This window comes from Loxodonta africana, chromosome 7, assembly GCF_030014295.1.
Source record: "Loxodonta africana isolate mLoxAfr1 chromosome 7, mLoxAfr1.hap2, whole genome shotgun sequence".
NCBI lineage: Eukaryota > Metazoa > Chordata > Mammalia > Proboscidea > Elephantidae > Loxodonta > Loxodonta africana.
This window is the reverse complement of record NC_087348.1, coordinates 71336137-71353048: the sequence shown is the minus strand read 5'-3', so window position 1 is coordinate 71353048 and position 16912 is coordinate 71336137. Positions and strand designations below refer to the sequence as shown.

Here is a 16912-nt window from a genome sequence, read left to right as displayed (position 1 = left end):
ACTTCATAAAGCAGCCACCAGTCCAAAAAACTGGCCTCCTATAAAGGGTCAAAAGCAGAGTCTCTTTTTCTGGATCTCTTTGGAGGGGTAGATTCATAACCCTATCAGTGCCATCCTGTCCATCTCTTTAGGTCCAGGGACTTCAACTTATTTTTTCCTTCATTAAATCTGTTCCATCCACTTAGTACCTTGGGGTTTTTTTTGTCTTTTCCTTTCTTAGAGACTGATTTGGAGAGCAAAATACTATGCCCATGACTGCCCAAAGTCATCTCTAAAAATAGTTACTTGAGCTTTTCATGCCCAAGGTTTTCTAGTAATTACTGTAAGTAAACTGTAAAAGCCCATTTGTCTGTCAATTTCTTGTACTGTGGTGGCTTGCATGTTGCTGTGATGCTGGAAGCTATGCCACCGGTATTTCAAACACCAGCAGAGCAGGGTCACCCATGGTGGACGGGTTTCAGCAGAACATCCAGACTAAAACAGACTTGGGAAAAAGGCCTGGTGGTCTCCATCTGGAAAACCTGACCAGTGAAAACATTGTGAATAGCAGTGGAACATTATCTGATATTGTGCCAGAAGATGAGCCCTTCAGATCGGAAGGCACTCAAAATACAACTGGGGAAGAACTGCCTCCTTAAAGGAGAGTCGACCTTAGTGATGTAGATAGAGTAAATATTTCAGGACCTTCATTTCCTGAGAAGAAACAGCTGCAACATTCATTAATAATCTGAACATGGAATGTATGAAGTATGAATCTAGGAAAATTGGAAGTTGTCAAAAATGAAATGGACCACATAAAGATCAGCCCTATAGACAGAGTAGAACTGCCTCATTGGATTTCCAAGGAGTGGCTGGTAGATTTGAACTGCTGGCCTTTTGGTTAGCAGCCAGTCTCAACCACTGCACCACCAGGGCTCCATCCTAGGCATTAGTGAGCTGAAATGGACTGGTATTGACCATTTGGAATTGGATAATCATATGGTCTGCTATGCCAGGAATGAGAAATTGAAGAGGAATATGTCAAAACGAACATTTCAAGATCTATCCTGAAGTACAATGCTGTCAGCAATAGAATAATATCCACACACCTGCAAGGAAGACCAGTTAATACGATTATTATTCAAATTTACCCACCAACCACTAATGCCAAAGATGAGGAAATTGAAGATTACCAACTTCTGCAGTCTGAAATTGATCAAACATGCAGTCAAGATGCATTGATAATTACTGGTGGTTGGAACGCGAAAGATGGAAACAAAAAGGAAGGATCAGTAGTTGGAAAGTATGGCCTTGATGATAGAAATAATGCTGAAGATTGCATGATAGAATTTTGTAAGACCAACAACTTCATTGCAAATACCTTTTGTCAACAACATAAACAGTGATATACACATGGACCTCACCAGATAGAATACACAGGAATCAAATCGACTACATCTGAGGAATCAAAGCAACAATGGAGAAGCTCAATATCATCAGTCAGAACAAGACCAGGGACCAACTGCAGAACAGACCATCAATTGCTTATATGCAAGTTCACGTTGAGCTGAAGAAAATTAGAGCAAGTCCACGAGAGCCAAAATACAACCTTGAGTATATTGCACCTGAATTTAGAGACCATCTCAAGAATAGACTTGACACATTGAACACTAATGACGAAAGACCAGACGAGTTGTAGAATGACATCAAGGACATCATACGCGAAGACAGCACAAGATCATTAAAAAGACAGGAAAGAAAGAAAAGACCAAAGTGGATGTCAGAAGAGACTCTGAAACTTGCTCTTCAACACAGAGTAGCTAAAGCAAATGGAAGAATTGATGAAGTAAAAGAGCTGAACAGAAGATTTCAAAGGGCAGCTCAGGAAGACAAAGTATTGTAATGAAATGTGTAAATACCTGGAGATAGAAAACCGAAAGGGAAGAACACGCTTGGCATTTCTCAAGCTGAAAGAACTGAAGAAAAAATCCAAGCCTCGGGTTGCAATATTGAAGGATTCTACAGGGGATATACTGACTGATGCAGGAAGCTTAAAGTGGAAGGAATATACAGGGTCCCTGTGCCAAAAAGAATTGGTCAACGTTCAACCATTTCAGGAGGTAGCATATGATCAAGATCCAATGGTAACTGAAGGAAGAAGTCCAAGCTGCACTAAAGATATTGGTGAAAAACAAGGCTCCAGGAATTGATGGAATACCAAATACGGTGTTTCAGCAAACAGATGCAGGGCTGCAGGTGCTCACTCACCTATGTCGAAATTTGGAAGACAGCTATCTGGCCAGCCAATTGGAAAAGATTCATGTTTGTGCTCATTCCAAAGAAAGATGATCCAATAGAATGCAGAAATTATTGAACAATATCATTGCTGTCACACAAAAGTAAAAAAATTTTTGCTGAAGAGCATTCAAAAACAGTTGCAGCAGCACATTGACCGGGGACTACCAGATATTCAAGCCTGATTCAGAAGAGGTCGTGAAACGAGAGATAATGTTGTTAATGTCAGATGGATCTTGGCTGAAAGCAGAGAATACCAGAAAGATGTTTGCCTGTGTTTTATTGACTATACAAAGGTATTCGACTGTGTGGATCATAGCAAATGAGGGATAACATTGCAAAGAATGGGAATTCCAGAACACTTATTTGTACTCATCAGGAACCCGTACTAGACCAAGAGGCGGTCGTTCAAACAGCACACGGGAATACTGCATGGCTTAAAGTCAGGTATGGTGTGTTTCAGGCTTGTATCTTTTCACCATACTTATTCAATCTTTATACTGGGCAGATAATCCAAGAAGCTGCCCTATGTGAAGAAGGAGGCAGCATCAGGTTTGGAGGAAGACTCATTAACAACCTGGGGTATGCAGGTGACACACCTTGCTTGCTGAAAGTGAGGAGGAATTAAAACACTTACTGATGAAGATCAAAAACTGTAACCTTCAGTATGGAAGTTACACCCTAACATAAAACAAAAATCCTCACAACTGGACCGATAAGCAACATCATGATAAACGGAGAAAAGATTGAAGTTGTCAAGGATTTCATGTTACTTGGATCCACAATCAATGCCCATGGAAGTATCAGTCAAGAAATCAGATGACATATTGTATTGGGCAAGTCTGCTACAGAACATCTCTTTAAAGTGTTTAAGCAAAGACGTTACTTTGGGGACTAAGTTACATCTAACCCAAGCCATGATATTTTCAGTCTCCTCATATGCATGGGAAAGCTGGACAGTGTATAAGGAAGACTGAAGAAGAATTGTTGCCTTTGAATTATGGTGTTAGCAAATAATATTGATTATACCATGGACTGCCAGAAAAAAAAAGAACAAACAAATTTGTTTTGAAAGAAGTACAGCCAAAATGTTCCTTGGAAGCAAGGATGGTGAGACTTCATCTAATGTACTTTGGACATCTTATCAGGAGGAACCAGTCCCTAGAGAAGAATGTCATATTTGCTAAAGGGTCAGCAAAAAAGAGGAAGACCCTCAATGAGGTGGATTGACGAAGTGGCTACACCATTGTGCTCAAACATAACAAGGATTGTGAGGATCATGTAGGACCAGGCAGTATTTCGTTCTGTTGTACACAGGGCCACTATGAGTTGGAACCAACTTGATGGTACCTAACAACAACAAACTGTAACAAATAGGGGAAAATTAATGTTTAAATAATTGTACAAAATTCTTAATGTAGTTGTCTTGACCCTAACTCCTTTATATTAGTGGTTAATTAGAATGCAGACTTATATTCTCTGCTTTTATTCCTAAAAATTAAACTTATATCACCACCTTCTGCCCTTTCAAATGCTGTTCTATGGATCCTGTAGCCCTCCTTTTTTATGAGTGTTCCTCTTTGCTGAATAAGTCCCTCTTTCAAGGGACTTAGCAACTGGATGGCAGCTAACAAGAACAACCTGTTTAATGGAAAATTTTTATTTCTGAAAACTAAATGATGCCCTCTTCAGACCTACATATAAAGGATCTCTTTGGAGTATTTCTTTGCAGTTTCTCTTAATTAGATGAAAAAAAGATACAATGGTTAAAATAGTCTCACTTATAACATGAGTCAGCAGTAATACTGTTTTTTTTAAGCGAATTCAATGTATGGATTCTAATACTTAAAACTAGAGTCATCTCCTTTATTCATTAATAATGTTAAAATCTTAATAGACTATTTTGTCAGATTTAGATTATCAATGTATAAGAGGTTAAAACAAGTAAGCCAGAGAATAGCCTCCTATAAGATTGAACGCCTTATTAAATGTAGTGTTTGAAGGTCATTCATTTTTCCGGTGACTGAAAGTTTAGTTATATATGATCTCCTGAAATCAGAAGAAGAGAAAATGGAATTAAATTGTAATATGACAGATTCAAGTGAAAGCATAAGCGTGTAAACCTGAACAGTTTTGTGCAGTACAATGGGATGTAGAGAATATTATTATGAGGTGAAAACTTGGGGGAGAAAGGTCTTGAATGGTTTATTTAAGATTGTTCAAAAACCAGTATTTGCTTTGTGGTCTCTAGTTATTCATATTTCTTTAGTGTTTTGGTTTGTATTTTGGAACTTTGGATCTGTGTTTTTAATATGCTACCTTTACAGTGGTGTTAACTTTGACAAAAAAAACTTTTTTTAGTTTTATTAATTTTAGTGTTGAGAATATACACAGCAAAACATACACCAATTCAGTAGTTCCTACATGTATCATTTAGTGACATTGATTGCATTTTTTGAGTTGTTCCTTCCCAATTAACATAAACTCACTGTCCTCTAAGGTTCCACTCTAATCTTTCAAGTAGTTGTTGTCACTTTGATCCCATATAGGTAGTTCTTAAAAGAACATAATGCTCAAGGTAGACATTTTTTATTCTTTAAGCTAAACTATTGTTTGTTTTAAAAAGACTTGAGCAGCGGATATTTTTGGTTTAAAGTTTAAAGATTATCTCAGAGCAGTAGTTTTCAGGGGTTTATCCAACCTTCATGGCTCCAGGAAGTCTGGAGTCCATGAGAATTTGAAATTCCGTTCTGCATTTTCCCTCTTCTGATTAGGATTCTTCTATAGAATCTTTGGTCAAAATGTTCAGTAATGGTAGCTGGACACCATCCAGTTCTTCTGTTCTCCTGGCAAAGGAGGCAGTTCATAGAGGCAATTAGCCACACATTCCGTATCTGTCTTCTATTCCTGACTCTCCTCCTTCCTCTGTTGATCCAGGCATATTAAGACCAATTATTGTGCCTCTGATGGCCACTTGCAAGCTTTTAAGACCCCAGGCACTAATGAACTAGGAGGTAGAAGAGAGGCACTAAACATCTTATCAGGTCAATTAAGTGAGATGTCCCATGAATCCATGGCCCTCAACCTCCAAACCAAGCAGCCAAATCCTATGAAGTTTTCAGTTATACATAAGCAGCCTCAGCAGCTACTCTTTTGTTGTTGTTGTTGTCATTATTGTAAGTATATGTATGGCACAACTTTTACATGTTGAACTTGTTACAGGTGTACAACTTATTGACAGCAATTACAATAATCATCTGTGCTGCCCTCCCAGCCCAGTGCCATACTCTTCCTTAATCAGTGTGAAATTTCCATCACCATTATCCCCATTCCCCTTCTCCTCCGCCCCTGGTAGCCACTAATAAACATTGTTCTCTATACATTTGCCTTTTCATATAAGTGAGGTCATATAGTATTTGTCATTTTGTTTTTGACTTATTTCACTCAGCGTAATGTCTTCTGACACCATTCATATTGTAGCATGTATCAAGACTTCATTTCTCCTACATGCTGAGTGGTATTTCATTGTATGTATGCACCACATTTTGTTTATCCATTCATTGGTTGATGGGCATTTGTGTTGTTTCTAGCTTTTTGCTATTGTGAACAGTGCTACAGTGAGCATTGGTGTACAAGCCTCTTTTTGAGTCTTTGCTTTCAAGCCTTTTGGGTATATACCTAGGAGGGGAATTGCTTGGGTCATATGATAGCTCTTTTTTGAGGAACCGCCACACTGTTTTCCACAAGGGCTGTAAACCATTTTGCATTCCCACCAGCAATGTATAAGGGTTCCAGTTTCCCCATGTCCTTACCAATATTTATTATTTTCTGTTGTGTTTTTTTTTTTTTTCCTTAGTCATCCTCAAACCAAATCCAGTGCTGTCGAGTCAATTCTGACTCAAAGGGACCCTATAGGACAGTGTAGAACTGCCCCATAGAGTTTCCAAGGAGCGCCTAGCAGATTTGAACTGCCGACTCTTTGCTTAGCAGCCGTAGCACTTAACCACTGTGCCACCAAAGTTAGCCATCCTAGTGGAAGTAAAATGTTATCTCATTGTGGTTTTGATTTGCGTCTCTCTCATGGCTAATGGGAGCCCTGGTGGCGCAGTGATTAAGTGCTCAGGCTGCTAACCAAAAGGTCGGCCTTTCGAATCCACTAGGCACTCCTTGGAAGCCCTGTGGAGCACTTCTTCCGTGTCCTATAGGGTCCTTGTGAGTTGAAATCAACTTGACGGCAGTGGGTTTGGTTTTTTTGTTTGTTTTGGATGGCTAATGACGCTGAGCATCTTTTCACGTGTTCAGTGACCATTTGAATGTCCTTTGTGGTGAAATGTCTGTTCATGTCCTTTACCCATTTTATGGTTGGTTTGTCTTTTTGTTGTTAAGTTGTTTAAGTTTTATATATATTTTTGTTATTAGATTCTTGTCCGATATATGGTTTCCAAAGATACTTTCCTAGTCAATAACTTGTCTTTTCATTTTTTTGTAAAGCCTTTTGATGAACAGAAGTTTTTTAATTTTTATGAGGTCTCATTTATTTATTTTGTTTTTTGTTGTTTATGCCTTTGTTATTACATTAGATAAACCCCCCAAAAAATCCATTATTAAAAGCTAGGCCTGACAGCATTGCTGCTGCTTTTTCTTCTAAGAATTTTATGGTTTTAGTTTGCACATTTAGATCCTTAATCCATTTTGAATTTGTTTTTGTGTGTGATGTGAGGCATGGATCCTGCTTTGTTTTTCTGCATGTAGAAATTTAATTTTCCTGGCACCATTTATTGAAGAACCCTGTAGGGCAGTTCTGCTCTGTCCTGTAGTGTCGCTATGAGTCGCAGTTGACTCCATGGCAATGGGTTTGGGTTTTTTTTTTTTTTTTTCAAATGGGTATTTATTGAAGAGACTCTTCCTTCCCTGTCAAATGAACTTAGCATCCTTGTCAAAAATCAGTTGAACATAAAAGTGTGTTTTTTTTTTTTTTTCTGGACTCTCAGTTCTGTTCCTTTGGCCTCTATGTCTGTTGTTATACCAGTACCAGGCTCTTTTGATTACTATAACTGTATAGTATGTTTTAGTCAGGAAATGTGAGTCCTCTGACTTTGTTTTTCTCTTTCAACATTACCTTAGTTATTTGAGGCCTCTTGCCATTCCATGTAAAGTTGAGGATTGGTTTTTCTATTTCTGTAAAGAAGGCTATTAGAATTTTGATCAGAATTGCATTGAATTTGTGGATCATTTCAGGTAGTATTGACATCTTAACAATATTAAGTCCTCCAATCTATGAACGTGGAACATCTTTCCATTGATTTAAGTCTTCTCTAATCTCTTTCAGCAGTGTTTATAGTTTTCATTATATAAGTTCTTCACACCCCAGTGATTAAAGCGCTCAGCTGTTAACGAAAAGGTCGGTGGTTCAAACCCACCAGCTGTTCTGTAGAATAAAGATGTAGCAGTCTACTTCTATAAAGATTTATAGCCTTGGAAACCCATTGGGGCTGTTCTAGTTCTGCTCTGTCCTGTAGGGTTGCTGTGAGCTGAAATCGACCTGATAGCAATGAGTTTGGTTTTTTGTTTGTTTGCTTGTGTATGGAATTGTTTCTCAGAGAAATTTCCCTTTCACATTTCTCATTGATGGTGTATGGGAGGCCAACTGATTTTTTTGTGCTGACCTTGTCCTGCAGCTTTGCTAAATTTCTCTATTAGCTCTAGAAGTTTTCTTATGGACTCTTTGGAATTTTCTGTATATAGGACCGTGTCATCCACAAATAAAGATAATTTTAGTACTTCTTTTCCAATTTAGATAACTTTTATTCTTTTTTTTTTTTTTTGTCTTATTACTCTGGCTAGGACTTCTAATACCATATTGAATAAAAGTAATGATTGCAAATACCCTTGTCTTGTTCCTGATTTCAAGGGGAAAGCTCTCAGTCTTTCTGCATTAAGTATAGTGTTGGCTCTTGACTTTTCATATATGCCCTGAATTATATGGGAAATTTCTCTTCTATTGCAGTCTTCTTTACAGTTTCCATCAAGAAAGGGTGTTGGATTTTACCACATACTTTTTGTGCATCCATAGAGATGATCATATGGTTCTTTTCCTTTATTCTATTGATGTGATGTATTACGTTGATTGATTTTCTAATGTTAAACATTCCTGGAATGTATCCCACTTGGTCATGGTGTATGACCCTTTTAATATGCTGTTGGATTCTGTTTACTAGTATTTTGTGGGGGATTTTTGCATCTATAGTCATAAGAGATATTGGCCTGTATCTTTCTTTTCTTGTGGTGCCTTTGTCTGGTTTGCATATCAGAGTTATGTTTGCTTCATAGAATGAATTAGAGAGTATTCCTTCTCTATCTTTTGGAATAGTTTAAACAGTATTGGTGTTGATTCTTCTCCACATGTTTGATAGAATTCCTCAGTGAAGCCACCTGGTCCAGGACTTTCTTTTTGGTTGGAGGTTTTTGATCACAGATTCAAAAAACAAATCTTTTTAAAATCAGATTTTGATTTTTGTGTGTAATATATAGTTTGTAGATTAAAAAGTAATACTTCTTAATGATGACTCCTATTTAACATTTTATAAAAGAAGTCTAGGAGGACTTTTTTATTCGCCTCATTTCTGTCTCTTTATATGTGCTTGCTTGTATCTTGATAAATTGAGCATATTATATATATATATATATATGTCTACATTCTTGGTTAAAAAAAAAACTAGAAAAATACTGTCTTTGCCATCTATTGGAAACATTTAAGAACCCATTGCTCAGGTGAAATATAGTTTAAAAAAATAACCTCCAGTTAATTCTGTTTTTATGTCTTCAAATGTGACAGAAGTGATGGTGAAAGTCCATGTTGTTGACCTGAAGGCAGAATCTGTAGCTGCTCCTATAACTGTTCGAGCTTACTTAAATCAGACAATTACAGAGTTCAAACAACTTATTTCAAAGGTAAGTTTCAAAACTGGTCAGTGAATATTTTTGAGTGCCTGCTGTGTGCAAGACACTGTCTGATAGTTATGAATATGATATAGGCTGTACTTCAAGAAACCAGTACTTACAGTTAGAAGACAACTATAGTTAGGAGAGAAGGATACTTCAAATGGAAGAAAAGATTGAGCCAAGTGTGGAGGTAAGAAAGTGTGAATCAAGTGCACATAACAATAAGTTGTATGTTTATCTGGCTCATTGTAAAATACATGTAGGCCTGGAAATGAAGTTCAGTTTATTTCATGGAGGGCTTAAACAGTAAACACAACAGTTTGGTTTTTATTTGGTATAGGCAGTAGGAAGTAGATTTGTTTGCTTTTTCGTTTAAGTCCAGCAGTGGTCTGATCAGGGCTCTGCTGTAGAATGGTCAGTCTAGCAACACTAGAATGGATTGAGGGAGGAATCAGGAATGTAGATGAGTAGGCTGTTGAAATAATTTGGATGAATTATTACTATCATTAATATTGCATATGACTGGAAATCAGAGAAAGTGTAGATTATGAGAGAGATTATATAAATAGGATCTATAGCACTTGTGACTAGTAAATGTGGGGGTAAGGCAGAAGTACAGATGACCTCAAGGGGTTCAAACTGAGGTAATCAGACAGTTGGTGATATATAAACAGAAATAAAGGAGTAAGATGGAAGAGCAAATTTAACAGAGAAGGTGATGGATTAAATATTGCCCATACAATGTGGGTTAGTGATAAAGAACATTGGCTCATTCACAATTTTTAACCTGGAAAAATATGATGAAAACATTCAGATTTCCTTGGGCAAAAGGACTAGTCCACTCCAGAGAAGTGATTATTACCCTTTCAGGGATCCTGTACTCTGAAGAACCTTGTGGAAGCTATGAATCCAGTTGAGCGTACAAACAGGCAAAATTTTGCAGGGTCTCTGAACCCTAGGTTAAGAATCATTGGTATAGTGGAAATTGCTCAGTAATTGCAAGTCAGGAGGTTGAATCTATTTTCCAGTTTCATTCATCATACTATAGTCTTTTATCTCATTATCTTGGATTTTTAAATACCTGTTTAATAGGGCTGTTACGAACTTTAATAAAAATAAATGCTCTGTACGTATGTGAAAAAAATTATAAAGCACTATATAAAAGCCTGGTGGTAGTAATAGCAGTAGTAGTAATGACAATAATATATGATGATGATGGTGATGTTAAAAAAGTACTTCTAATGTTTTTGCCAAAGTAATAATAGCCAGGAAACCAATCATGTTGTAAAGCCAAATTTTATGATTAAATTTTTTGTAAGTACCACATAGGTGTATTTGTTTTATATTTCATTTTTATAAATAAAAATGCTAAATGTAGAAAAATTCAGTTTAGAGTATGAGAACTGAGGTGGAATACAAAAGAAACATACAACAGTCCCTTCCTAAATAAACTAATAATTTTGTTGGAGAAAATATATCTAAAGAAAGCAAAAGCAGTTAAAAACGTTGTGTCAACAGATATGTTTTAAAATATAAATAGATTGAGAATTGATATCATTAATTCTATTGAAAACAAATCATGTTTTTTAAAATGCTCATGTTTTTTATCTGCTCATTTAAATTAGAGATGTGGGATTTTAGAATAGCTTTAAATTTTACCTACTAATTTAATATTCTTCTTTTACATGGAAGAAAATTGATCGAATAAAAGAATTAACAATTATTCACAGAATACTGAAGAGCCCATCAAAAACCAAGAAGTTAAACAGCTGTTGGCTTGGCATTGGCTCTCAGATAGTTATTCAGTTTATTTTGGAATCATATCATCGCATTTACTTTTAAAATAGTTTCAGATATTACATTTATAAGTGATACTTTGTTCTCCTGATTTACAGCATAATTAATGGTGGAACTAATAATTTTTTACATAGGTTCTTATATTTTGAAAACCTCTACTAAAATAATTTTTCTGTTAATTTTTTCTATTTTTACGGTGAATTCAGCAGTATCTTATTTTCTCATATTTCCAAGTCAAATAGAATTATATTTGAAAATGTACTTTTTTATTAAATTGCTTTCATTTTAGGCTGTCCATTTACCTGCTGAAACAATGAGAATAGTGCTGGAACGCTGCTACAATGATTTGCGTCTTCTCAGTGTCCCCAGTAAAACCCTGAAAGCGGAAGGTTTTTTTAGAAGTAACAAGGTGTGTATTTTATTTCTTAATTACTATTTTCTGTGCTGATGATGGTACATGAAATTAAGTTCAGACTTACAAGCCTGGCCTTCGAAGCCAAATGACCTCAAGGGGTTCATACATGGGTAAGCAGAAAGGTAGTGATACAGTAATAGAAATCACTGCCATCTGTGTATAACCTTTTAAATTTTCACATCCTCACAACATTGTAGCCCGGTCAGCTCAGGCTTCTTTCTGTCCTCCACATCAGTCTCACTGGTTCTCCTCCTCTTTTCCTTTGTTCATGTACTACCACCCACCTGCAGTGTTCTTCCCCATCTCCCTACAGTTTTTTTCAAGTGCCAGATTGCAGTAGTCTTTCTACTTTGATGAAGTCTTCATGACCATTTCTACCCACAGTGTCCTCTGAATTCTGTTCATTTTTGAGCTTTTCCCATAAGGTAGTATTTCAAGGTGAGAGTCAGAGGCATGCCTAGTATAGAGAAAATAATTGATATTGCCAGATTTATGTATATGCATTTTATTTTTTAAACTTTATTATGCAAAATTTTAATCATATACAAAAGTACAGAATAGTGTAATGAATCCCCATGTACACATCACCCATCTTCTGTAATTATCACCTGTTTCACCTGTATTTATCATGCACTTCCTCCAGATTATTAGAAGTACATATTTAGTATCATATCATTTCATGTGTGAGTAATTTCAACATGTTTCTTTAAAAGACGAGAACTCTTTAAAGCACATAACCATGATTACATTGTTACACCTAAAAAGATAACAAAAAATTTTAATATCAACCAATATCTAGTTAGTATTCAGATTTTCCTGATTATCTTATAAACTTTTTTCCCAGTAGGATTTGTATGGTCAAATCAGGATCCAAATAAAGTCCATAATATGTCTCCTAAGTCTGTTTTAGTCTTTAGATTCTCCTACATCTTTTTTGTTGTTCCTTGTAATTTATTCGTCAGAAAAAACAGGCCATTAGATTTTTCAACAATCTGGATTTTGGTGGTGCATTCCTAAAGTATCTTTATATATTTTCTTTTATTTATATTTATGCTAAATTTTGACTTCCCAAAAAGCAGCACACTGAATACAGGCTTTCTGGAAATGGACTACCCAATGAAGAATATGTATATGTATTTCTGCTCTATCTTAGCACAATTTTATGGCAAGTTACAAAGACATATGAACATAATATTTAGCCTCCAAACAGTGCATGCTTTAGTAACTTTAAGTTTACCCTCAATCATCTCATTTTATAGTTTACCAAGTAATGTCTCCTATTGATATTGATATTATTCCTAGGATAAATGAGAATATCACTAAAATTATGATGTAATATAACTCTTTGACTTACTGTTTAGGTATTTGTTGAAAGTTCTGAGACTTTGGATTACCAGATGGCCTTTACAGACTCTCATTTATGGAAACTCCTGGATCGGCATGCAAATACAATCAGATTATTTGTTTTGTTACCTGAACAATCCCCAGGATCTTATTCCAAAAGGACAGCATACCAGAAAGCTGGGGGTGATTCCGGTAATGTAGACGATGATTGTGAAAGAGTTAAAGGACCTGTAGGAAGCCTGAAGTCTGTGGAAGCTATTCTAGAAGAAAGCACTGAAAAACTCAAAAGTTTGTCATTACAGCAGCAACAGGATGGAGATAATGGGGACAGCAGCAAGAGTACCGAGACAAGTGACTTTGAAAACATTGAATCACCTCTCAATGAGAGAGATTCTTCAGCATCAGTGGATAATAGAGAACTTGAACCGCATATTCAGACTTCTGATCCAGAAAATTTTCAATCTGAAGAGCGATCAGACTCAGATGTGAATAATGACAGGAGTACAAGTTCGGTGGACAGTGATATTCTTAGCTCCAGTCATAGCAGTGATACTTTGTGCAATGCAGAGAATGCTCAGATCCCTTTGGCTAACGGACTTGACTCTCATAGTATCACAAGTAGTAGAAGAACTAAAGCAAATGAAGGGAAGAAAGAGACATGGGATACAGCAGAAGAAGACTCTGGAACTGATAGTGAATATGACGAGAGTGGCAAGAGTAGGGGAGAAACTCAATACATGTATTTCAAAGCAGAACCGTATGCTGCAGATGAAGGTTCTGGGGAAGGACATAAATGTATGTACTTAAAAAGGCTCTTTGAAATAGCGCTAGTTTTTCTCTCAGTTCATTTAAATTTTTAGTTATGGAAAGAACCAGCTAAGAGTTACATACTTAGTTCTAAGACCTTCTGTAGCCTCCTGGATTATAAGCTTATTCTCTGTTGCCTTTGTGTCATTTTTGGTGTAGTTATAGTGAACAGTGCTATTAGGCTTACATAACACATTAGATCTTTATGACAGTAATGATGTCAGAACTCTGGGGAGGTAAGAAGACAATTATTTAAAGTAATCAGTATTAGGAAAGAATTGTGATAAAAGTACTAAGTTAAAAAAAATTAAGGAATGGTTTAAAAAGTAAATAATATACTAAAATAAAAGCCTAGGCCCTTTAGCAGATTTGATATTCAGTACCCAGAAAAAGTTTTTTATTTGTGCATCTCCTCTTTTCCCTCCATTCCCCAAAACAAACAGCCACTCCTTTCCCACAACCTGAAGAAAGTCCATTATTAACTGGGAAACTCAGAGAGAGAAAAAAACTCCCCCCCACCCCCCGCCTTCTTTCCAATTTGATACTTTGAAGTGCCAGACAAGGTACAAACTAGAAATTCCAAACTGCATAATTTCAAAAAGATGGACAAGATCTTAAATGTTATTTTGGGGTTACTAGACAAGCAACAATGAAAACAAACACCAGTATTATGTGTGACTTAAAATAATACAAGAATTTTTATCATACCTCAGACTAAAGCCAGCCAAAGAATTAGCAGGATAACCAAGATCAAGATGTAAAATCTCGCCTCAGGTATAAGTGAGACGTAGCTGAAAAACTCAGACCTTTTCATTAGTCTTTAACAGGGCAGATATTAGTATTAGCCCTTATATTTTAGTTTTCAAAACATTTTATTCTAACTTGAAGCTTCTCTGAAATTAACACAGTAAATATTAATATCTTTGTCAGATGAGAAAACTGAAGCTCGTAGAGGGTGAATGACTTGCCCAAAAGTACATATCTAGCTAGTAAGTAGTGAAACCATTACTAGAATTTAAGGCCACTAATTGAATGTACTCGCTCCTTTCACCTCTAGAAGAGAGTTCCATTCTTCGTACAATTCACCCATCCACGCAATCAATATTTCCTGAATCCATACTAGATGCCCAATCAATATTTCCTGAATCCATACTAGATGCCCAATCAATATTTCCTGAATCCATACTAGATGCCCAATCCATATTTCCTGAATCCATACTAGATGCCGGACCCTGTATAGCTGTTAGAAGTAGAGATGACTGAGATGCAGCCTTATGGTCATTCTAGTGGGGAGAAGGCACTTAAACACTATAAAAGTTCAGTGCTATCGTGCTTGTAGTCTCAAGTTCTATCTTTTAAAAAGGAAGTGGTAGAAATCATGAAATCAGTATAAAAATGAATAAATTTGTGTTTTTAACATAATAGGTTTGAATAACACTGGAACCATAGGACATTAATACACATATACAAACTCAAGTGTGAAAATGAATTGGCAGGCCAAAATGAAAGCAGAAACCGTGTTACTAATAATGCTTTAAATCTGTATGGAACTTTCATCCCATAGGGGCCATTAACTTGCATTATCTCATTTAGTTCTCATAACAATTGTGTGGAATTGATGTTGTTAGGCACATCTCACTGATGAAGAAGCTGTGGCTCAAACAGGTTAAGTAATTTGCCTGAGGTCACACAGCTAGTAGGCCGCACTGCTGGGATCAGACTCAGGTATTGTGATTGTAAGCCTGGTGTGCATTCTCCCACCGCATAGCTGCTCCAGCTCTTCTTTACACTCTTGCTTTATAAGAGTCCACATCGTGGTAAAGGAAAGTAGCCAGTAGCCACTCTGCTTTCTTACCACACTCAACCCTTCAGGAGGTATTGGAGAAATTCAGATAGCGCCTCTTCAGGAAAAAGTTGGAAAATTCCGTTAAGTGGTATGTTTTAGAATGATGTGCTAAAAATTTGGCTGGAATTGAATAGTCTCAACCTAAAGAGAAATTCAGTGGAGATATTTAAAATATAGTCTGAAGAGTCTCATTTCTCATAATAGTTTATGAAATCTTTGAAAAGGAGATTGCTGACCATTTTAACCTTTTTGGAAATTTATACTGGGCATTCATTCATTGAACTAGTAAACATAGTGATGAAGAGAAACCACTTGCTATAGTTTATTTAGGCTTTCAGAAGCATTCAAAAGACTTGTTTGAAAAGAAAAAGTGAAAACCCTGGGAAATGCCTTACTGCAGTTAGAAAACTGGTAGAGATCGGGGAGAAGGGATGAAAAGCCACAGCCAGGTTTTTCAGGAGCCTGTTCTAAGACTGGTTCATCACAGTTCTTCAGGGATCTGGAAGTAGATGCCTGGGAAAACATGTGGATGATGGATAATAATACAGATTCTTCAGGGTGATGAAGTGGCAAGATGTAATAGAGAAAGTTTGATCCCTGAAGTGACATATTATGTACAGTATAGGCAATTCACTTAGGTAGTAATTGAACCATACTGAAATAGATGGCCTTTGAGCTTTCTGCCGTAATCCAGGAATTGTTTCAGAGAATAAATATCAATGTTTCTCTGAAAATACTATTTTGACATATTCCAGTTGCATTCTGCAGGTGCTTGGATGTAAGTAACCGAAATCCCTTTGTACAGTTTTAGTTACCACCTCGTTCCAGAAATACCTAAGAGAAAAGAAAAAAAAATTAAGTTGCACCTTGCCGGATAGCATGAATAGAGGCATATTTGCCAAAAGCTGGATTATTCAAACTTTAGGGGCACTCCTTATAACTTAGAAGTTGACATTTTAAACAAATGAAAAGAAATGCTGCCTCAAATGATATATAGTAAACAGAATTCATCATCGTGTTTGTATTTTCTTCCAGTTCAGACTTGCCTCATTTTCTACAGTGAACCTATATTTTATAACCAGGGAAGGAATTAATGAATGTTGAGTTATTTGAAGAATCCGCTTAGAAAATTCATTAACCCTAGAGTTGGAATAGCTTGAGAATGTGAATGAGAAATGTTTTAGGACTGTAAGTGGTCCGTGGGCCTGAACCAGCATGGCAGCTGTTGTATTCTACACTGCCTTATAAGAGAAAAGAGGCAATTAAGTTTTTGCTCTTTACTAGAAAATGAAGACCAGAATTGTAAATAGAAGCATTCCAGAAGAATTATCTTATGTGGCTTATAAAGTAAGGGTCAAAGACTAAGATAATAAGCATTAGTAAAAATAAAAGTTCATCAAAGATAATCCTATTACAGTACCAAGAATGTTTAAGCCTTGGACGGCTGGGGGCATTTCGGTCTTTTAAATAACTTCCTAATATGGTCC

The 16912-nt window shown here is 36.3% G+C and overlaps 1 protein-coding gene across 2 annotated transcripts in view; it reads left to right on the top strand.

The window, feature by feature from the left end:
• USP47 (ubiquitin specific peptidase 47) overlaps positions 1-16912 on the top strand; it is a 148872-nt gene that overhangs the window by 122171 nt on the left and 9789 nt on the right. For both annotated transcript variants that reach the window (XM_010592234.3, XM_064288426.1), the window contains 3 exons: positions 9110-9225; positions 11303-11422; positions 12790-13567. In XM_010592234.3, coding sequence (XP_010590536.2) covers positions 9110-9225; positions 11303-11422; positions 12790-13567 — 1014 coding nt within the window. The remainder of the gene's footprint in view (positions 1-9109; positions 9226-11302; positions 11423-12789; positions 13568-16912) is intronic.